The sequence below is a fragment of the Diplotaxodon limnothrissa genome, linkage group LG15, assembly GCF_057381915.1.
Source record: "Diplotaxodon limnothrissa isolate DT_005_m linkage group LG15, D_limnothrissa_male_GT1.1, whole genome shotgun sequence".
NCBI classification, from domain to species: Eukaryota; Metazoa; Chordata; class Actinopteri; order Cichliformes; family Cichlidae; genus Diplotaxodon; species Diplotaxodon limnothrissa.
Genome location: NC_140610.1, coordinates 15,549,363 through 15,572,516, shown reverse-complemented (window position 1 = coordinate 15,572,516; position 23,154 = coordinate 15,549,363). Strand labels below are relative to the sequence as shown.

At 40.2% G+C, this 23,154-nt stretch overlaps 1 protein-coding gene across 4 annotated transcripts in view; it reads left to right on the top strand.

Annotated features, from left to right (window-relative positions):
• Positions 1–23,154, top strand: part of gphnb (gephyrin b) — a 107,954-nt gene that overhangs the window by 64,193 nt on the left and 20,607 nt on the right. For 3 of the 4 annotated variants that reach the window (XM_085373622.1, XM_085373623.1, XM_085373621.1), the window contains exons 7-10: positions 515–787; positions 2,053–2,187; positions 19,499–19,540; positions 21,386–21,460. In XM_085373622.1, the coding sequence (XP_085229748.1) occupies positions 515–787; positions 2,053–2,187; positions 19,499–19,540; positions 21,386–21,460 (525 nt within the window). The remainder of the gene's footprint in view (positions 1–514; positions 788–2,052; positions 2,188–19,498; positions 19,541–21,385; positions 21,461–23,154) is intronic. The other variant, XM_085373624.1, reaches the window with a different exon arrangement.

Here is a 23,154-nt window from a genome sequence, read left to right as displayed (position 1 = left end):
TTATTTCAACAAGGTAACAGTAACGGAATAAAGTTACTCATATTTTGTATTTTAAATACATATCACCGCTACATGTATTTCGTTACTCCCTAACACTGTTAATATTTAAGTTAATCTTTAACATTTTTATCATGTATTTTCTACATTAAAAGCCTCCAAGCTTAAGAACATCATGTTCACACTGTAATTTTGAGAATATTGGCAGTCCTGTATGACCTGGAAATGTTGCGTTTAACTAGCACTACTTCAATGTTGATTTAAAATTACAGGAAGAGAAAACGTAATCTAATTAGTGGGAAAAAAACAACATGGGTTTGAAAAACTGATACAGAAATGTGTGAAAGAGGTCAACTGTAAATCTGTTCTTTCACCGACAGAAAAGGTCCTTCGGGTTCAGGTCATAACACTCAAATGTGTTCAACCAACCTTCACTTTCTTCATGCTGGCAGCTATTAGATGAGATTGTGCCATGATTTAAACCCTCATTAGGACAACTGTGCTTAATCTGTTCCAGGAATGCTTCCAGTTCATCCTTCCAGCGCTGCCGCACGCCATCGACCTTCTTCGGGACGCAGTGGTGAAGGTAAAGGAGGCAGCAGACGAGCTGGAGGACTTGCCTTCACCACCACCGCCCCTCTCGCCACCTCCAAACAGTTCGCCACGCCGCCAGACAGAGGATAAAGGTGTGCAATGTGAGGAGGAAGATGAGGAAAAGAAGGACAGCGGTGTGGCGTCCACCGAGGACAGCTCCTCCTCCCACATAACCGCCGCATCCATTGCCGCCAAGGTACCAGGACAGAGAAGAGGAGAGGGGAGGCTTGGTTGTTCCATAAAAATGACATTTTTCTCAGATATGATTTCATCCATTTCATCGTCATTACGTGTTCACGTCATTCATAGAAGATGTTAAAGTAGTACTTTAAGCACCAGTAAATTGTTGAACATAATAACTGAATATAACAAAGCCTGTGCCAGTGAGATGTAATTATAAAAATTATGTAAATAGCAATTGCAAAGTATATTTTTCTGATCTTTCTTTGAAGTTGAGAGTTCAAATAGAAAACAGTTATGCACAATTGCTGCTCATCCAGGCAGATAAGATAGTGCCATGATATTTATTTTTTGCAGACACTCTATATGAACAATACTGGGCCATATTGCATCATCATTGAATTCACTTGTTTTCAGTCCCCTTGCCACAGGTGTGTAAAATAAAGCATCTAGCTATGTCTTTACAAGCCTTTGAGAAAGAATGGATCTTTCTAAAGATCTCTAAACCTCCTGTGGCATTAACATCAGCATTACAACACCAACTGTCCCTTCCCAGACGCCCTAACGCCCACTCACATCTTGTGTCAGTTGATCTCAATAAGTCACACGATTGGATGAGGCACAGTCTCACAATGGTTTCACCCGAAACCTCTGCTGATAATGACCCACACCCTTTTTCACACCTCGATGAGGTGCATGATCAATACTGGGTCAACAATCCTCTTAGGCGACAACTCATGCTAGCGCTTAAAAATTGGACTCTCCACCATTTAGTCTCAGAAATGAAGAAGCTTCTTGGATGAGACGTACAACGTAAAGAAGCTCCTCAGATAACTTTAACATATCATGGTGTTGTGACTGTCTGCCTTTGTGTTTGTGTGTGTGGGTTTGTGTATACTCTATGCATTCACATGTAACATCAAGTACGTCTCCATACTCCTCCAGTCTGCAGCCTGGACCCTGCTTAATGACTCCATTCTCAGTCTAACATCTCATCTCATTGTCCAGTCATAGATTGATCTTGGTAAGACTCCACCAAACAGCCACAATCAATGTTCTTTTTAAAAGGTCCAATTTTTCTCTAGCATTTTATTAAAAATGTTGAAAGACTTTGTCCTCACGGTCATGTTACATGTATATAGGTTTGTAGGAATTATTCATGCGCAGCTTTTTGAATTTTCAATGTCAGGATGTGTGCTATGGGTTCATGGTATGTGTGTGTATGTGCGTACGTGGTGTTTATATGCATGTGCGTTTGTGTTTGGGTGTATGTGATCTCAGATCCCAGATTCCATTATCTCGCGGGGTGTGCAGGTGTTGCCCAGGGACGCGGCCTCTCTCAGCACCACGCCCTCAGAGTCACCCCGTGCCCAGGCCACCTCCCGCCTCTCTACCGCTTCTTGTCCCACACCCAAAGTAAGTAAGCATACAGTACACCCAGTGGCACGCATCGGCATGTAATTACACTAGCAGGGAATCTAAAATGCTACGTTAACCATCAGCCGTATAAGGTTTGCAGCTCAGTTGTGAAGAGAACACATCTAGAAAAAAACAGACTTAAAGCAAGCGAGCGAACAATACCGGTAATCCTAAGCAAACTTGGAGGAACTTTACCAAAGCTGAGCTTTAGCTCTTGCTGCTCATGGAGTTATCATTCAGATAGAATTTTTGCTAGATAAGCTCAGCAGCTGTTTATAAAGCTGTTATATGAAACAGGATTGCTTTTCATGGAAAATGCAGCTATCTTTACAACCTATAGCTTAATTAACTTATTTAACAGTCACCCAAGCTCTGTTTAAAAGATCAAATGCTTTCTAGCACACGTTAATTCTGAGCCCGGTTCGTATAATCTATAAAAAATGTTTGGTAACCAACATAACTCTGGTTCTCTGAGAACCGAGTGAGGTATCTTACTGTGGGAAGTAAAACGGGGTCTGCTGGATTCTGCTGTGACTAGCTGCTGTCTGGCAACACGTGACTCTGTGGGAATTTGAAAAAGGTTGCACAGCAGCTAAATAAATCTGGTTTGTTCTTCGTTCTACATGTCTGGGTTTAAAATGCATCTTGAGGGTTCTCAAAGGACCACTTAGTGACATCACAGTAGCTGCATCCATCTTTGATATACAGTCCATGATTTTTTTGAACGTTAGTAGCAGCCAGTGAACATAGACAGAAATACACAAGAAGAAGAAAAATTGTGTACAATTTGATTCACAATATGTGCATGTAGAGGGGAAACTCGCTTGGAAAGAACGTTTTCGATGGTTCCTACATTGTTCAAAGCACTTTTCAAGGTTTCTTTGGTTAAGTACTTCCACTTTTTTATATTCAGGTTTTCCGCAAATTGTCTAATTTATTCTTAACGTTTAAGCCAAAATGACATACAGATATTAAAACTGGTATGAACACAGTAGTGACAGCTACTGAGCTTGAATGTCAGCAAGCTGCAGACATTGACTGAACTCTTGAAAAAGCTGGTAAGTAGATCTTGAATGTTTTTGTCAAGGTCAAGAGAAAACTCTAATGCTTTATGGTTGGTTCAGCTCCTAAAGCACCTCTAAATCTGATTGTAAATACTAATTGTAAATGTAATTCAACCCAAGCCCCAAATCAGATTGTGTACTTGGTTCTCACTGGGAGAGAAGTACAAGGACATGCACTTCCAGCAACACATATGCATGCTCACACAAACAAACAAAGGCCGCCCCTAGCCCATTTTTCCCTTCTGCTCAGCCCTACTGTTCGTCTCCCACAGCTCAGTTGTATTTGTCATGCCCTGACTCAAACATTTAATGCTTATAGACTTGTACAGGAATAGGAATACTGGACAAAACCAAGAGTTCATCATATTATTTCTTTTTAATATAGAGAGGAATATGTTTTCTTAAAATCTTTATTTTTTGCATCTTCCACAATTAAAATCTGATTATTAGTAAATGTGATGTTGTGTAAAATGATTATGTTGTGTAAACAGCGCACACACACTTCAATGACCGGTTTCAGTGTCACAGCATCATAAGTGTCTGTGTTTCTCTGTATGTTTTGTGTTTGCTTCTATGTGTTTTATATGTTTATGTGTGAGTGTGTTTATGGAGACAGCAGGTTGTGGTTTTTTATGCTTGGATGCTAACAGTATTATTTAGCAGGTTTCACTGCAGTTTTATGCACTTGCTCTGGGCTTGCTTTAATGGGATACTTGAACATGTCGTCTATATGTATTCCCATTTTTTTTTTTCCCCTGGCATTGTCTCGTTGTGGCTATTTAACTGAACATTTGCACAATTCTTTGTGAAAAGACTGTTTTAACTGATCTCTCCTGCAGGTTTTTAAAATGCCAAATGGTGTCAAGTCTCTCTTTCTGTCTCTCTATTCTCTCTCTCTCACCTCATCTGTCAGTGTCGCGTCTCCGTGTGTCTCCCGGACAGCAGGCAGGTGCCATGGGAATAGATGAGTGGGGTTGCCATGGGAACAGAGGGATGGGATGTTAGCAAAGGAGGGAGGGCGGGTGCATAGATGGGTCATGCAACTGAGGAAGCAGCCATGAACAGTGCTCTCTCTTTCTGCTGTGCTGTGTTTGGGTGTACATGGAGTGGTGAAAGGTCAGACAGGCAATAAATCATTGCAAGTAATTTCTAACAGGCTTGTTAGATATGTAGATATTTAAAGATATTTGCAAGTATAAATAAGCAGCAAGATGTGAGGCAGTGAGAAGTTAGTCATGACATGGTGTAGTGAGTAAGGATTCTGTTAAATCTATTTGGTGAAAATGAATCTTGAAAATATTCATCCTCCCAAGAGGCCACTGAGCAAGGCACTGTAGGTCTGAGGTTAATAACTTTGAGAAGATGGTATGTGAATATCAGTTCTTTGGTGAAACACACTTCCTTGTCTCTGGGTTTTATTATTTTGTGTGTAAATATGAACACACTAGCGCTAAACTTAGAAATACAGTTTCTGATTCTCCTCTTTCTTTCGCTGACCCTAGAAAAGTTCCTAATGTTTTATCATTGCTTTATCATTCTTTTTTAACCTAAAAGGGCCCATAACTTACAAAATGAGTATTATGCTGTTATGAATAAAACTGAAAAACAATGATTGAAGCCGTAAGTCCATTAGGGAAATTGTTTTTCACTGTATTAAATCAGATGAGAGGGAGGGTAATTTACTTTGCTTTTCAGATATGCTTCAGATACGCTTATCACTTATGCACGGTCTATAGGTGTAATCCACACTTTACTCAGTTTTGTTGCGTTCCTCTCCAGATTTCCTCTTGCTCTGGTCCACAGCTTGTAGTGATCGCAGCCTATCCCGCTGATCACATTTAGAGAGCCAAGGTGTTTTTGACCTCGACTGAGCCACAGAGTGTGGAGCTGTAAATAATTGGACAGTGGGGAGCTTTAATGCTGCTGTTGGCTCCACTAATGCATCGAGGTAGCCCTCACCCCATTCCTTTCCCGCAACACCCAAGCACACGTGTGTCTCCACCTTTCTTTGCGAATGACCCCATTTGAGTTATCGCCAGCTTGTCATGATCACATTCCGGCCATATTACTCAGGGTTTGTGTGTACTGTGCATGCCTGGGAATGTGTGTTTTTGTGAATGGCAGATAACAGGCAGTTAATGGCTTTTCTAGGTACAGCTTTTAGCTTGTTTAGATTCTGACATGAGCTTTTACCCAGCGACAAGCTGCCATATGTTCTTTGAAATTCCCACATTGCAAGCGGCTGCTGACAGTATGTACACACTGTCCCTAGAGCCACAGCCAGAATGGCTCTGTTCACTGATGCATTTCATGTGCCACTGTGGGCTGTGTTAGTTTGTTAGCTAGGTCTTGTTGGCAAGGCTGTGTGGTTGCTTTAAGAAGAAAAGGTATGAAGTAGGTCTTAATCTTGTCACTGCCTGAGCTGCTGCTGCGTTTTCTGTACATGCCAATCCGACACCTCAGCTCACAGAGCGAAACAGAAGCAAAAGGGCCACTTATTTTTTGCCAAATAGAAACGTGTATAAATCCACAGAGGTGGTGTGTTAGCACTTTAAGTTCAGGTCACATTTGTCAAGTTATGACACTATGCATGCAGTCTTATTTGTTTTTAAGGGGACAGCAAATGTGTTTGCAATAATGAAGTCACTTTTAAATGTGCACATCAACACCGTGTGTGTGAGTTTGGATCCTGCACGTATGGATTCGCTGCTAAGTATAAAGTCTGTGCGTAAGTGCAGCGTGTGGAACGAACTGATGGTCAGACCTGTGTGTCTGCTGCAGCACGGCAACTTGGAATGCACACAAACACTGCATGTAATAAATTTTGACTCACATCCTCCAGACAGAAGGTGTCTGTGTTGCTCTCACACTCCCCACACAGCATACAGCCCAGGAGCAACTTTACAAACCATTCATGTAACCAGATTTCTGTCTCTGTCATACGGTTTCTTAGTTGCGCACACACGGAAAGATGCCACATGCACATGCACAAGATGTACGGAGAGTAGTTGTACCCTTCCACTCTTGTGAGCATTTAGTACAGTTACGTAATGGTGAGTTTGGATTAATGAACCATATGGGAGATAGGGCTTTGATTCAGAGGATGGCTGACAATGTGTGTGTGTGTGTGTGTGTTTTGCCAGTGTTTTCTGGGGTTGTGTCTCCTGTTCTTATTCTCACTTAAGTGGTTAGTTAGTTAGGCTTTTTATGTTCATTTGTATAAAGTTTGGGAGGTTTTTTTCTTGCTGTTATTTTGGTTTTTGTAAAGACATAGTCTCTTAAAATCCCTGGAGCTGTTGCTGTAACAAGTTGATATGTAAGTAGATTCTCTGTGTTTTATGCAGCAGTCACAGCAGGTTTCATTTCTGCATGAACATTTGGCTGAACTCAAAGTGTCTGAAATCATTTTTGTTTGATTTCTGGGTAGCATCACATTTGCTGCCAATATTGACTGGAAGCAATATCTGAAGCAATATCTAATGTAACCTTGATAATCCAGTATAATACTCCTCTCACTGATTCATCAGTCATCCAATAAAAGCGCTAAAATTCCCCAGTAAGGAAAGTATGAAGTGGTTAATGAGTATTTACTTCGTGGCTGCTCTTACTCTCATTTATTGATTACCTATCGGTAGATTGAGTTGAGTTGAGTTGTTCAAAACTCAGCACCAAAAACGAGGACGTAATATTTCATTTACATTGTGAGGTTGTTTTCTTGTTGGTAAAAGACTTTTATAATCACTGCCGTCTTTTGGCGCTATTGCCAGTAGTTCTTTATGGAATTGAATATTTTAGTATTGAATTAAAGTTTCACCTCCTTTTTAAAATAATACTCCTGCCTTAGAGTGGCTGCTGCCCTTACTGTACATCTACACTCCCCTTTCCATCAGACCTTTCGCCTTGATCGCCACGCATTTTCCAGAGCCAATATTATTTACCGTCAATATATTGTATACTGTTCCAAACATCCCATCAGCTTGTCAGATTTGAGCATTTATTTTGATTAAAATATTCAATGCTCTCACTTTCAGATGGTGCCTTTGCACAGGTGCTGGCTGAGCACCTAGAGGACACTGCCTCATTCCACCCTGGTCCTATAGCATTTTTTTTTTTTATTAGTGGTTTGATGTATGGCTTTGGAGCCAAAGCCAGGGCTTATGGAAATCACGTCCTCCTCTGCAATGTAGGACATGAGTCACTCTGCATCCCAAACCACTTCGGTAACCTTCACCGTGGATATTTGACATTCAGCTGACTGCTGCAGACCAACAGGGAATATTAATGTACACACGAATGCAATCAATTTAATTACAGTAAATTTAATTACCAGTTAACTGTTAGTTTGCCAATTGATCGTGGAAAATGGGAAAGCATCTTCATCGAAGATTCAGAGAGGCAAATTTATGAAAGAAATAATGGGTCATTCAAACCAACACGAGCCTTCTGCTCAACCTTCTCCAATTTGCATAAAAGCTTTATGGTGCAAAGTTTATACATATAAAATTATTGGTGTGAAATTTCAGCTTCATATATTAAATAATTTTCATGATCACAAAAACAAAAGAAATTACATTTTCATTCAACTTTCTTGTTGTATTGAGCAAATATGACAAGTTTTACAACAAAAATAAAATTCTCAGAGTGTCTGTCAAAATAGAGTAAAAGTATGGATTTTCCAGACTCTAACTATAGCTCAGAAAATAATATAGTTAAATATGTGAGTAATATTCATTTTCAAGACCTGGGTCATTCGATTTTTACACCGTTTCCGCTCCATTATCTCTGATTTGTCCATAGCTGTCATTATCGTACCATCTAGAACAGTGTTATATTCAGATTATACCATCTATCAATATTTTTGTTTTTGTGGTACAACACAACTCGTCATATTAGCTTAAAATAGCACGAAATTTAAATGAAAGTGGGTTGGGTTTTTTTTTTTTCATTTTTGTGTCCTAAAAATTTCATGTTAAAAAGTATTCGACGTGCTTTATTTTACAGTATGAGATTTTATGAGAAATCCAACTATATATCATTCAGACATTGTCACTAGTTGTCTTTTGCTGTGTTAGTGTGTACTGTAATAGGGAACTTTGCAGGAGTGCTGGATGTTTTTTGGTTTGTTTGTTTTTTCATATTTTAACTAGCCAATATTCAGACTTTTTTATGTATCTAAATCACAGATTCTGATTCATTTTGAAGCTAAGAAAGACCAGTGAAAATTTCAGCCTTTTATATTTAAGAGTTTTTGAGATATGCGTGTTCAAACATTGCAGCAGATTTCAGTGTGGGGAAAAAAAGAAGCCTGAAAGTGGGGTCGACGTGCCATATATATATATATATATATATATATATATATATATATATATATATATATATAAGTATATATACTTTTTCTCTTGAAAAGTATTTGATATATGAAACTAAAATGATGGTCGAGCAGAAAATGTTCTAAAAATGAGCTGATTTGGGTTGGAATGAGTCTAATATTTATAAATTCATGTTTGATTAAAATTTTAAAATGACACATTTCTTATTTTTCTGACTTAATCATCAGCTGTTTGTTTGTTGCACTCATCTGAATTTTCCACACCTTTTTCCTTTTAGTGTAACTACTCTGATTTTGTTCTATTTTTGGGTAGCTCGGCTTTCAACAGTCTTGATAATCTGTCCCTTGCAAGAGTTTGACAGATGTCAAAATGCACGTTTTAACGTGATGTATAACATGAGCATGAAAAAAAGAATGCACATGCAGTTTGGCCTGGGCCTAGTCTGTACTCAGATCACAGCATCATCACTTGCAAATATGTAGTGACAGAGGATCACTGACAAACTGAAGTGATCTGTCAGCAGGACATGAATGATTTATGCCCTGGCTGTATGCGAATGCCCCATTATAGTGTCAGCTCAGCTGGCTCTATGCGTGACAGATCAATGATCTGTAAGCTTGTATGGCAGATTTCTCCTTCTGTAACCCTGAACAGGAGATATGACTCTTGACTGTCCAAAGGTAAGAGTTTGTGGTACAGTGTGGGTATGCAGGTGTTTCTCTGTGTGTCATCTACACTCAGTTTGGTACTGTGAAGATGAAGCCAGGTGTGTGTGTGCCTGGTTTTAGACCTTTAGCAGCAATAAGTTGAAGTAATTGTTTTCTGTGTGACTTTATCAGTCTCTCACATAATCTTGGCCCACTCTTCTTTACAACCTTGCTTTAGTTCATTCAGGTTTGTGCGTATTAGCTTATGCACAGCTCTGTTAAAGTCCTCATTTCAGTTGGTTTAGGGTCTGGACTTTGAGTGGGTCGTTGCAAAAACTTTATTCTGTACTTTTTCAGCCATTCTGCTGTTGATGTGCTGGTGCTGCCAATTTCACCCAGGTTTTAGCTGTTGAACAGATGGCCTCATATTGACTGTAGAATACGTTGGTATACAGAGGGGTTCATGCTCGACTCAATAAGTGCAAGGTGCCCAGTTCATCTGGCTGGAAAATGAGCCCAAACCACCATCCGCCGCTAATGTGCTGGATAGTCTCGTGGTTTGTTCAGATGCAATTTTGCAAAACTAAGCTGTGCTGGCATGTTTTTTGTTGTTGTTGTTGTTGGTTTTTTTTTTTTGGGGGGGGGGTGTTTATTTGCTTGTTTGTTTTTTTGAGAGAAGCATCTTTCTCCCAAAAACCCTTGCAAACAAGCCATAGTTGATCAGTCTTTTTCTAATTATGCCGTCATAGACTTTAACATTTAACAAGCTAACCAAGGCCTGTAGAGTCTGATATGTAGCCTTGGATTGTTTGTTTGGGGTTGTTTTTGCATTTTTCTGAGCATTGCACAGTCTGACATTGACTTCAAGTGCATTTTGTTAGCAGCTTCTGACTTCTGCTTAACACCTTAATAACATATTGAAGCAGTAAAGCAATGCTTAGTACTCTACATGAGTGCAGAGAATCCTACATTATGAAAACATCTGTACCAGGCTGTAAGTGTGCTTCATTTTCTGTGCTGCAAAACTGAGCATTTTTAAAAAATGAGAATCTGTGTGTTTGTTGACGTTACAATGGGAGTCTCCTTCAAGTTGCACTGCAGTTTTTCGCATTTCTGCCTCGGCTTCATTTTTTAGTTCCCAGATATTGCCATTCGGTCATTAGCGCCTTTATCCAGTTCACGCAGTTACAAGATTCATTAAAAGGGTAATGTCAAAGAAAGTAAGAAAGAAAAAGCATAACTGAAAATGGCCTCAGTTCATTTTAATGTATGACAACTTAGAACAGAACGTGATTAAAACTGAAAGTAAAAGTGAAGTAAAAAAGTTAAAAATTCAGTTAAAGCCAGTTAAATGCGTATGGCTGTAGTTTTGTTTCAGATGAGGATAATATGCTGAGCATGCAGTTTGGTGACCTGTGACCTTTAAGTGAAGAGTTAGGATCAATAACGGTGCCACATAGATTAGAGATGGTATTAAAAACTGCCATTCACAAATCCCATATTCAGTGTGGCCTGTGGTGCTGCCCTGCGTGCAGCCTCGACTCTTTTATGGAAGTGGTTAATGCATGTGCAGCACGTCAAACCAGGACAGATTTTCCAATGGAGATGGTAAAGTACAGTACATTGTTATGAAGATCCTAATCAAACTTAATTGATAAAAGCACACATAGTACAGGTAAAATGTATTGATTGCTTTAATGCTCTTTTCTTTTACTCTACTATTTACTGTATGCTGCAGTGGGCGAGAGTGTTACGAGATACTTTACTGTTGGAGCGAAGGCGCAGTGTGACGTTCCGGCGCTTCTTTACAGCTCGCATCGTCGTTCTTTTAAGGTTTATTCCCCTGCACAAGTGATAGATAGGATTTTTTATATGCCTTTGTGTTCTGCTGAAAGTTTTATTATGTTTGATTTAACTTGACAGTAGTGACCGCTTGTGTGTCTGCTGGTGTGTGTGTGTGTGTATGTGTCTTCGGCAAAGCGGCAATAGTGCTAGATATGTGTTATTGTCCTCCTCCATTGCAGTAAGGCTCATAAATGTGACTCCTCGTCTTCTGGCCTGCTGGAGGTGTGGAGGATTTATGATGGAGTGAGTGAGAAAGTAAGAAAGGCGAAAGGAGAGAGAAGGAGAGAAGAAAAGAGTGGGAGGGCGTGAAAGGGATAGATAGCTAATAACTTCGAGAGGACAGGGGACTGGGAGAGAGTAGGAGGTGGCGAAAGGGTGATGGAAGGAAATTAAAATGCACACAGAGTGAACAGTAAGGACAGTTCAGCTATTTTGGCCTGTGTCTTTTTGTCAGTCTTTATTCATCTGTCCATCCCAGAGGTTGAGTCCGGTAGCTCACCTCGTCTTAGCCTCAGCATTCTCCCCTCCCCCGGTTCACTCATCTCAAATCAGTGTGAATGTGACAGAAGGAGGCAGAATAAAGTTGAAAGATGCAAGAAAGAAAGATGATCGTGAAGAGGAGAAAGTCACATCTGTCACTTTCCCTCAACGGAAAGGCTCATGGGAAATACACACTCCCGCACACATAAACACGCACACACACAGACCTCAGTCATGCATGTACAATTTAGGACAGCACACATCACCGTATGTGCAGCTATATGCCCTCCTCCTCACTCTCCTCCTCCTCATTGTCTCTCTGGCTGTTGCATTTCCTCGCCACTCTCTCTGTCTTCTGCATCCTTCCTGCTCCTGCCTTCCCTTCTTATCGCGTTTTCTCTCTCTCACTCTCTTGCTCACCCTTCCTCACTTACCCTCTCACAGTTAGCGAGTGTGTAAAAGTGTGTGTTCGTGTGTGCATGTGCTGGGGAGCTCATTCTGTTTCGACTCCAGGCAGAAGATGGTAAGTAATGTCTTTCCTCCTGCATATCTGAGAGTGTTTACAGGTTTTGAGTGTGGAGGGTTGTGTGTGCGGAGGTCGCTTGTGTCCATGTTTAATAAGTGAAGGATTTTGTATTATTAGCTGAGTGGGCATGGGGGGTGGATATATTGCGTGTGCAGCGTTGTGTTTTGCAAATGTTATTTGTGCATGTGTGCTGCTGTTGATGAGGAAGCTGACGCCTGAAGGAGGTACAGTGTCAGGCCATGGATTAGTTAGGAGGTAGGAGGGTGAGTAATGTAGGATACTGTTGACTAGCTTAAACTAGCGGTGGGCTGCAGAGTGTGGATAAAGAGTAAGGGACTTATGTGCCTCATGTTTTGGTGGTGGTGTTACTGTCGTGTTGGACGGTGGCAGTTACATAAAAAGACAAAGAAAGGATGATGAGTATGAGTAAGCGACACAATATCTCATAGGGCTCTGCACTCCAGCAGTCAGTCAGTCACTTAAGAAGTAGATGACACTCCATCCACATTTCCCTTCCTCCCTCAGCTGCTGCTTTTATCCAAACCTTACAATTTATGCAGAACAGGAATCAGAAAGCCCATGATGCCGATGCCTTTACTGTTATTCCTTGTCCCTGGAGTTATCATGTGCTTCCTTCCAGGCAATAACAGAGCAGCTTAGCTGGAGCACTACTGTAAATGGAAATGAGGGCAATATGGATGAAGAAGTGTGGAAGCAGCGCCTTCAGAAATCCATGATGGCTTTATACAGTTGACAAGGAGAAGCAGCAAGATACTGATGTAACTGTGGAGAATGATGCCACTAATAGCTAAATGTCAGGTACGGCAAAAATAATGGCTATTATGGAGGCTATGCTTTGTAGAGCCTGTGAGAACCTGTGGATAAAATAGAGCTCTGCCTCTTTGTGCTTGTTTGGACTAAGAGATGACCAAAAGAAAACCACACACAGCTTACATTAGGAAAAAAATGAATCCAGAAAATTGCATTTTGTTAAAAGATAAGTTGGACATTTTAAGCTTTTTGGCTTTCTTGCTTATAGATATGTTTTAAATTGATTGTTGGTGTATTTTTAGGTTGTCTAATAGTCGTTTGGTCACCAAAGGGTTGGGGCCAAACGTAAAGGGCTGTTGTTACCATAAAGAAATGATAGTTGTATATTGCTGAAGCAAAGAAACCACATTTCTTGAAATATTGAAAATTTTAAGTGACAGAATCCGTCATCCCTGTTTCCTTTTCAAATGAGTCCTTTACAAGACTGCTTTAGAAGTGTCTGTGTATTGAAACCAGACAAAACAATACTGGCTGCTGCACTGGATTTTCAGATTTATTGTTTTTATTTTAGAAAATACGCGAAAAAAGCTGGTTCACTTTGGAGACACTAAAATATTCACATCATACTGACAGTTTTTTGCTTTTGAGAAATGAGACCCTTAGACTCTTTGTCTACTCTTTCTCCCTTTTATAAACCTGCTTAATCCGGTCTTTATGTAGCCTTAAGGAAAGCAGAAACATGGATGTCAGAGTGTTCAGAAGAGACACAACAGCCTTCAGTAACTGGATGAAAAAGGTAGACTGATGTTATTTAGCTGTGAGGAGTGACTGCGCTGCAAAATGTCAGGTACAGAAGAGAAGGATGGCTGAGAAAGCTTAAAGGGAACCGACTGTATTGTAATAAGTGTGAGTGTTGAAAAGACCAGATGAAAGTAGCTATGGCCAAGAGGAAAGTGCTCTTTTGTCTCTGATTAATGTACACACAGTTGGCCCTCCCTGCCTTTATTTGGCTCCAGGAACCCATTGACTATTTGGGTCAAACTGCTGTAGGCTTTAAATCAAAATAAGTCGAATGTGCTTGTTCATGTGTGGAAAGAGCATGTGCGCACACGGTGGATTTTCCACTTTTGTTATCGAGATTATTAGATATTCAGGAGCGTATATTTTATATGTCAGCGTCATCCATTTAAAATATCATGTCTTCTACGCACATGCAGCGCAGACACGCATCTGCATGTGTGACGTTTGCGTGCACCGTGTGCGATATTATATTTGTCTCGAGTTACTCACGCCCACTGACTCAGAGCGTTTGCCTTTAGGGCAGTCGAGGGAGAATAGAAAGCGTACAAGTGCAGTGAACAGCGGGACAGAACAAGAGCAGGAAGAGAAGACAGAAAGACAGACAGGAAAGGCATTAAGAAGAGTGGATGAGTTGTCTGACCAGCTGTACTGAGTGTGTTCCATCACCATGTGGGCTGGGAATGTGAAGCGGGGAAGACTGGTAAGCGATATAACACAGGCCTGTCAAATCAGCTGTGCTAATGCCACGCTCTCTGAAAATTCACTCAGTAGCTCATTAATTTCTAACATATGTAGACATGGCCATAGGAGCGCTGTGATGAATGACCGGGACAAGATAAAGATGCACACAGCGCATGCTCCGGGTCAGCCTGGCTACTAGTTGTTTGGCTTTTCCAGTGTGGACTCTTAGCCAATATTAGTTATTCTTGAGGGAGCTGTTGGAGAGCAGAGTTTGTTTTTTTGTTTTTCTTTAGTAACTCTGTTTTGAAACTGTAAGCAAAAAACTTGAAATTACTTTAAAGCAGTGACAGCAGGAAAGTTTAATTTGACAAGTAAAGAAAGCAGCTCATCATAAACCTGCACAATCAGCTGGTGATATCATTCAAAAAATGTTTACTTCAACCAAACTAAATCTATAATTCAGCTCACGTATGTGTAATCTAATCCCAGAAACTCTAAGTGTGTTACATTTTCTTTTCTTTCTTCTTCTTTTACTTTCATACTTTGAACTGTAAGTAAATTATAGACTGCATTAAAAAAAAAAAAAAGGTATCCAGCATGATGATGTCACCCATTAGTTTCTAGACTTCTGCTTGAGCTGTGAGTTATGAGGTAAACAGATTAGCAAGGTGCATCTGCTAGACCTAAATTAAATAACACATTCACACTCTTAGAAATTGAGCACAGAATGTTTGGATGGCCGCATTACTTTTAGACAATTGCATTAAAATGATGCAAAATCCAAAGGTCCAAAAAGGATCCAAAAGGCACCAACACTACAAACACAGTTATGAGGTTAAGAGGTACTCAGTGCATTGCAGTGCCGATGTATCAGTTAAAATATATGAACATGAAACAGCACTGATTGGGTGGCATTCTGATGCATGAATATTATTACTGTCCCTATTAATATGTTTGGAAATATTTGATGTTAACATTGTCTTTCACCTTGTTTTTCTATTAATACTAGTCATGCTAGCTTCACATTTACCTTTGTTGCAGAGATGAGGGAACCATTAACCCCAGCGAATATCACTGTGTGTAATATGAAGCACAGTGGGACATTTATTAACCCCATTTTCACATAGATGATTTTAAATGCATGTCTCCAAATCTGACCAAATAGCAACACAGAAATTTGTGAACTAGCTGCCCATTGATGGCTTTATTTAAAGTGCTGTGTATGATGGTTTCTGAAGAAATTAGTTTGCGTTTCACTATTAAAATTTTCCAAACAGAGGCTGTGCTGTAAAAAAAATTGATGAAAAGAAATTGTGTAAACAACGTTTTAATATAATATACTAGATTATTTTTTTTGTCTTCAGCGAGTGCAAAGACACATTGTTATTTGTCAAAAATTATTACCTAAGAGGTGTTATGATCATTGTTACATTTTGATTTTTGCACACGTGTGATGTGGTTTGTGAAGTGTTTTTGTATCTGAGAACAGTGTTAACATTTGGCTGATATCTCTGGGCCAAGAGTAATATCTTATCTTACAAGTCATTCCATCTCAAATGAGCTTGTTTGACAAAAATCTTTGAGCTTTAAAATTTGGACGTAGGTAATTATATCTGTAACATTTCATTTATCATGTATCAAATACTTTTCTAGATGTTTTACCACTGCAAATTTTGTTGTAAATACAAATAAATATAGCAAAACAACTGACAAGTAAAAAAAAAAAAAAAAAAAAAGAGTAAAGAAAAAGGAGTTGGTAGCTCATTTCATGAGAGTAGCCGATTTGTTGTGTCCACATGATGTGATTGACACAATACGAGTAAGGATCAATCAAGAGATCGGCATGCTGCCTGGAACAAATGCTGCAAGAGAAGTAAACTATATGAAAATGCTACATTGTTGCGTTTTTAATGTCTGTTAGTATATTTTGACGTTAACCTTACAATCATGTAATAAAGTAGAGTATACGTTTTTTTTTTATTGTAGTGCAATATATCTATATAATATTCAGAAATTGTCACTAGCTGTTTTTGGCAATATGATTCAATTTTATGGTAAGAAAGGCCAGTCCAAAGTTTAGACTTTTATCTTTAATAGATGTGAGATTTGTGCCTCAGATTTGTGTGATAAAGCATGAAAGCTGAAAAAATCTATCTTAAAATGTATTTGATGTATGAAGATAAAATTTAGTAGAAATCATTATTGGTCGATGGATGGATACCATAAAATTTTGAAGCAAATCAGAGATGGTCGAGCAGAAAGCCTTCGATGATTTGAGATGGAAAGAACCTAAAATAACAGTCTAATGACAACCTGACAGTATTATACTGGAAAGTCTTTATTTTATAAAACACCTTAATTTATTTCATAGAAAAAAATTGTAGATCACAAGAGTTTAATTGCAAAGTAACATTCTGATGTTTGGAGATCTATCTGCTAGCATTGTGTTGCTGTACTTTAACAGGGAACTTTCTCACATCTTGTGGATGATTATGTAACCCAGTTTCATTACAAAACACTGTCATATTCTTGAGACCAACCCTCCATCACCACAATAAACTCAAAAAACAGCCCTCATCTAACAGTCTACACAACTGCTATCATATACATATAATTAGATTTTAATAGAACATGGTAGACTAAAATTCTGGGTTCGAAAAAAGAGAATCGATGTATTCAGTCTATGGTAGTGAATTGAGCCCTACCTCACCGCTACAGTATTTAGGAAAACCTTGTGTAGTTTACTTCTGAGTTTCAATTTGTAACCTCCTATGGTTTCCTGCCAGTGTCCATTATCTGAGCTGTGAGCCACATGAGGGCAACTGCTGTGAATGTAGAGCATTTCAATTAGGAAGGATGAGATGCTCATCTCCTTCACAGTGCTGCTTTACAAAGGCTATTTATTATATAATCTGAAATGTTACTGATTCATGAGGAAAAGTCAGGAACTGTCTAATGACTTTGCTAATAATTCATACTGAGCTTTGCTTTCATGTTAGGCATTATTTGGGGACTAGATGTAATACTTCTAAATGGGTTTCCCAGTGATATGTCATAGCTGGAAGGCTCTTCGACCAGAAACAAACAGCCGACCCAGATGGCTGCATTTATGTGCAGTTTTTGTTTGGGATATTTTGGCAAACTAGCACATGAATGAAAGGCTGTAGAGCAGTTGTCATAGACACAGGGATTGGCTTTCCGACTAGCACATGATCATCTTAATAAATCAAATTAATCTGATCTCTGAAATCTGATGAATCTAATGATTCAGTGTCTCTAAAGTAAGATAAACTGGATAGTCTACGAGCACCGTCCTGAAATATCACCCTAAAATAGGCTGAGACATAACTTCCTTCTAGCTTCATTAGGGGAGTTAATAAAAAATTTCATGTGCCTTTTGGCGAAGGGATTGTTATTAAAGTGTTGTACCACAGCTTGAATAAAAATACACCAATCATGGGTGACCCCAGTGGAGCAGTAACAGGTGATACCTGGGGATGGTAGAAATAAATTACACTGCCTCATTTATTCCCCATGTGCTTTTGGCTTACGGAGTCCTTTTAACAGTATGTCACATGTGATGTGAAACTGCAGTTGGAGGCATGTTGGATCCGTGACTGACATCTGTCTTGACTGTAGAACTGACATTTTTACTGTGTTGTGGTCAGGTTTGCATTCTTTTTCAGTTCAAATGGCACCTCTGGTGAATTCAGTTCTTCTACTACACGTGACGTAAAACCTTGTGTTCGAGTAGTGTATAGTCAACAGCAAATGAGTGTGTTATACATGCCCTATATCACACTGATATTTGCTTTTACACAAAGTGCCCTGGTCTAGGATGGTGACATACAAAATGATGGGATAATCTAGTTTTGCAACCATTTATTTGAACACATTTTCATCCCTGGTGTTGCAGAGACATGCGAAAGGTGTCCTCTGGCATTAGTGTGGCCATGTTAGGAGTGGCGTTTTAAATCTTTGAGTTTTGCAATTTATTTATTTTTTTCAGTCGCTAATTCATTTTCTTCACATGTGCTTTTTTACTATTGCTTTCACCCTCTGCTTGGTGAAAAACAGGAAATCATTATCAGCATTTATAATAGCCAGTTGATGAGAAATGTAAAAGAACAATGGAGATGGTAGAAACACTCTTTAACTGAATTATTAACGGTTATGTTGCATAGTCTGTCCACCAGAGGGCACTTTGCAAAGTCCATGGGGAAAGCAGTAAAGTCGGGTAGTAGTCTCACATTACAACCGACAACACAGCAAGTGCGAACCATTGCTGATGCTATCTGTGTGTTTTCGCTCCTTTAGCCCTTTGTTTGGCCTGCTAAAATGGCGCTTCGGCGGTCACGCCCCCTCCCGTGACATCACGCTCCAAAGCCCTATAAATGACTAATCACCGACATGCTGCGACAGCAAAACAATATTTTTTAAATAGCATTGTCATATTCTCTTAGCAAGGATTGGGGAAATCTGTTTATGTTTTGTGTCTAAAAAGAAGATATATTGGATTTTCAAATGTCTGTATCAGTAATGATTTTAAAATTGTTCAGTTAGACTTAATTTGACAGACTGGGAGTGAGAAACCTGCCTGGGTATTCTTATAACATGCCCCAATGCTGAAGGACACCCTGTGTTTATCTGTGGTGCAAGTGGAACTTGGTGTTTCACAGATATGCATGGATGGATCTGCCACCGTGGGAATGGAAATAGGTTGGTCATTCAGATTTCTGGAAAGGGCTTAGCAGAAAGTAGCGAGAGCTTTGTGGATACATGTGGATTCTCTCTGGTCAATTTTAAAAACATGGCAATTCTGGAAAATGCATTGAGAGGCTAAGAAAATGTTACATTAATGTGTGATTTATTTATTTTTTTGTTCCTGTGAAACCTGTTCTCCTATTGTTCTGATGGGGAATGAATCCCCATGTAACTCCTACCTGCTGTCCTGACCTGTCCTGTCTTGTCCTTCATGCCCTTGGCTGCCATGGCCTACCTGAGACAGTCACACAGAGAGCTGTCATGCAGATGTCCTCCTGAAAGACAGAGGGCGCTGTCCGCTCCACCCGCCAGTCTCTGTGTGCCTCTGTGCCCCGCTCAACCCGGCTTTGGCTCTGTTAAACCTCTTCTCTTCTCCCCTCCTCTCTCTCGCGGCACCAGGCGCGGCTCCCCTCCTGTTCATCCACCCTAAGCATTGCTGAGGTATTCCTGCATGTGTTCTAAAGCATCGTTACGGTCATCATGGTGGCATCAGTTCCTACTCCTTCCCTCTCCAACAGCACCTCTAATTTCCTGCCTGGCATGACTGCTTCCTGCCTCCTTTCCTTTCCCTTGTGTGTATGCTGACTTGCCTGCTACACTCCTGCTGTCTCTCTGTGTTTTTTGACACACAACCCACAATCCTTTGTTTTTCTCCCTGTGTTTTTGTGCGTATTTGAGTCTTGTAGTGAAATGTTGTCTGATTCTCATACACATACTGTATCTAACCCTTTGCCTGGTTTCCATGCACACACAGCCTCCAGAATAAACAAACGTCCATCACTTGGCATATTACTCAAACGCGTTTCAACCTCACAAGTGAAGTTGAAAGTTGCTTGAATTATGTATTTGAATGAAAGTGATACTGGTTTCACAAACAAAGTATGTTTCTCTCCCTCTGTGTATACACTTCAGTTCTTTTTAAAGCGCCTCGCTGACACACATTCATCAGCGCGTAAAAGAGAAAAGGCCCGGTAAATATAAGCTTCGCAGCTTTGCTGTGCTTGGCACACTGGTCATGGCCCCAAGTGACTCTGATCAGTGAGTGATAAAGACATGACCTCTGTGCAGGGCGTCAAATGGTGCTGGCGCTGTCCACTGTGATATTGAAGCCCATTGATTAACTGTAATTGCACAGTAATGAAACTACAGATTTTGAATACGTGTTTAAAGATAAATTATCTAGCGAGCTAATGCACATTTCAATTTCAATTTTTTTTTCAGCACTAATGCATTAGAGGTAACTTTTTATCTTCAGTTTTATTTTGAAATGCAAAATCGGACATTAACTCAAAAGTAATTGTTGCCTATTTAGTGTGCTATGTATGCCATTAGTCTTAATCTTGCTTTAGACTTAGGCTGATCTTGTCATGTACTGGAATGGGATGCATATAAGTAACAAGGTACTGCAGTACAGAAATGCCCAATGTGCAGTATATTTGAGGTAATTTAGAAATTTTTGCAGTGCTCCCAGCACAGGCCTACTCAGGTACTTTCCGTATCATTTAAAGTTGTATTTATGTGTAATTTCATATTTTTGGTGGCCATCTTAATCTCATCTTAAAAAATAAGATATATATGTCTTTTTATTTTATTGATTTTAATAGAACTTATGGTCTCAGGGTATAAAATTTAAATAATTACGCACTTAGAGGCATGTTTTCTAATATTTATTTGTAACTAAATGAGTTAAGGAATAAAAATAACTAATTAAATTAATAAAGCTTAATCTCTTTTTTTAAATGTACATCATTAAAACAAAACAAAGACACCGAGCGCGGCGTTGAGTAGGGCCAAGGGTCAAGCACTCGCTTGGGTTCACTTCTTTAACATTCACGTTAGTTCAAAAATGTATTTATGCTAGCAGAGCTCACCTGGAACTGTTGTCAGATCCACTGAACTGATTTTGTTTCTCATCCGTCATTCCTTATGTTGAGTTTTTTGGCAGTTTTCCAGTGACTTGTTTGCCACTTTTTTTTTTTTTTTAATTTAAATTTGTCTGACTGCCGAATGTATGTCATTCAATGGCTTATTTCTGGCGTGTGTGTGTGTGTGTGTGTGTGTGTGTGTGTGTGTGTGTGTGTGTGTGTGTGTGTGTGTGTGTGTGTGTATTTGTTGCATTAGTATGCTAAATTAGCAGACTGTGTGTGCAGCTGTGTTTAAAACACTAGTATCTGATGTGTTGCAACAGTCCGAGTGGGAGTGTATGCCTGTCGTCTGTACGTGTGTGTGTATACGCATGCGTGTGTATGTTATGAAGGTGAGTGACTATCCTGTGGCTTCCCCCAGGCCTCACGGAGAGAATTCAGGGCTCACCTGGATGAGGTCATCACGCTCAAGTCAAGGTACTCTACCTTGGACCAGGTAAACCCGCTAACCTTCTAGCAACTTCTTCTCTACCGGCATGCAGGCCACTGGCATCCCACTGAGCACCTAACCACACTAGTGACATGCACAAGCATTCACGTACACAGACAGGAAGGCTGATGGAGGGACAGAGAGGCGCACGCTGTATTTTAGATTGCAATGGGCTTCACTTTGCTATAGCATGTACCTGCAGCACTGGAGCAGGTGAGAACTTGGCACTACTTTAGTAATAGACAGTATCTAACTGCTTATGTTAAGTTGAGAGACGGAGATATGAAACATCTAAATGCAAGAGATCACTGCAGGGTGAGACTGTTCCCGCCATCTCAATTGGTCAGCCTAAAACTTAACAAACTAACTTTTAAGTGTTTAAGTCTGCCGGTTTGCTCCAAACTGAATTGCATATAAAGTAGATTACTTGGAAATTACTTGCAAATAAGTAGAAAGCTTAATATTACCAGCTGCAAATGCAAAGGCCAGTCTATATTCTCTGCATGACCTGTGTGGACACAAATCAAATCATGTATAGCAGGTGTAAAAGGGATCTTGTTTAATGAACACAAACACACATAGGACACGTCCACATGTTGCATATTTCTACAGCAGAGGTGTCTGTTGCCTGAGCCATGCAGAGCTAGGTTCAGATTTAGAAGTGCAGTGGTGATACACATGGGCAAAAAGACAAAATGAAGTGTTTTCCAAAGTCAGATGTATTTGGACACTGATTTCCATCTGATTTTAGTCTATAAGTTGTCCTGTGTACCACCATCTTTAATAGTTTGCAACATTTCTTCTCCATGCCTCAATCTCAAGAACTCCACCAGCACTCATTCTCTTCCATTCATCCCCCCATCTGGTCATTTGTCAGGTTTGATGTGTGTGTAAGTGCCTGGTTTCTGCACAGGATGCAACGTATTTGTGTGTTTGTGCCTGATATGGATATGCCAGTGTGCTGCTGGATTCACAGAGGGATCACTGAACAGTAACTGACCTCCCCACGGGAAGCCATGAGTGCACTCTCCAGGAGGTTGAAGCCATCGCTCTGGATTGCCACAGTAGCATTTCCCCCTGCCCTCTACTACTCTGTCTCTATCATCCTGGCATTTTGTCCTCTGCTCCATCCCTCTCTCACTCCGTCACAAGGGGTGAGGCGGTTGAAGCCAGTTTACAGCAAGCCTCCATGCCCTGTCACAGCCTTCTCCTCCTTGCAGAGGATGTATTAATCTTCCCCTTTTTGCATAATTTGTCTGACAGCTCCTTTGTTTTTGTGCTGAGCTCAGCACCGCGGAAGTTGCATCCCATCATTTCCTGGAACATCTCCTTAGCCGGCTAGTTATTGGCCCCATCGATTTTTCCCCGGGCGGCTCACAGATGCCGGGCCACGTGTCTCGCTGACCTGGCCGTGTTCGCTATTCTGTGTCCGTACACAGAACCGTCACCTGCTCCCCAGCCCATTGATCTTCCGGGCAGATCTCCATGACAACCCGTTGTCAGGCTGTTTCCGCGGTGACGGCAAGGTTGCCGTTTAGAGCGCTTAGTGTTTCTGGCACGAAAGCCGGTGGTTTTTCCATTTGCGTGTGTGTCTGCATTCCCTGCAACATGCCTAATGCTTCGTTGCAAACACTCACACATGAATGTGAAAACTGCCTGCTTTTTATTTCCTTTATTTTTGCTTATCCAGGGAGTTTTGA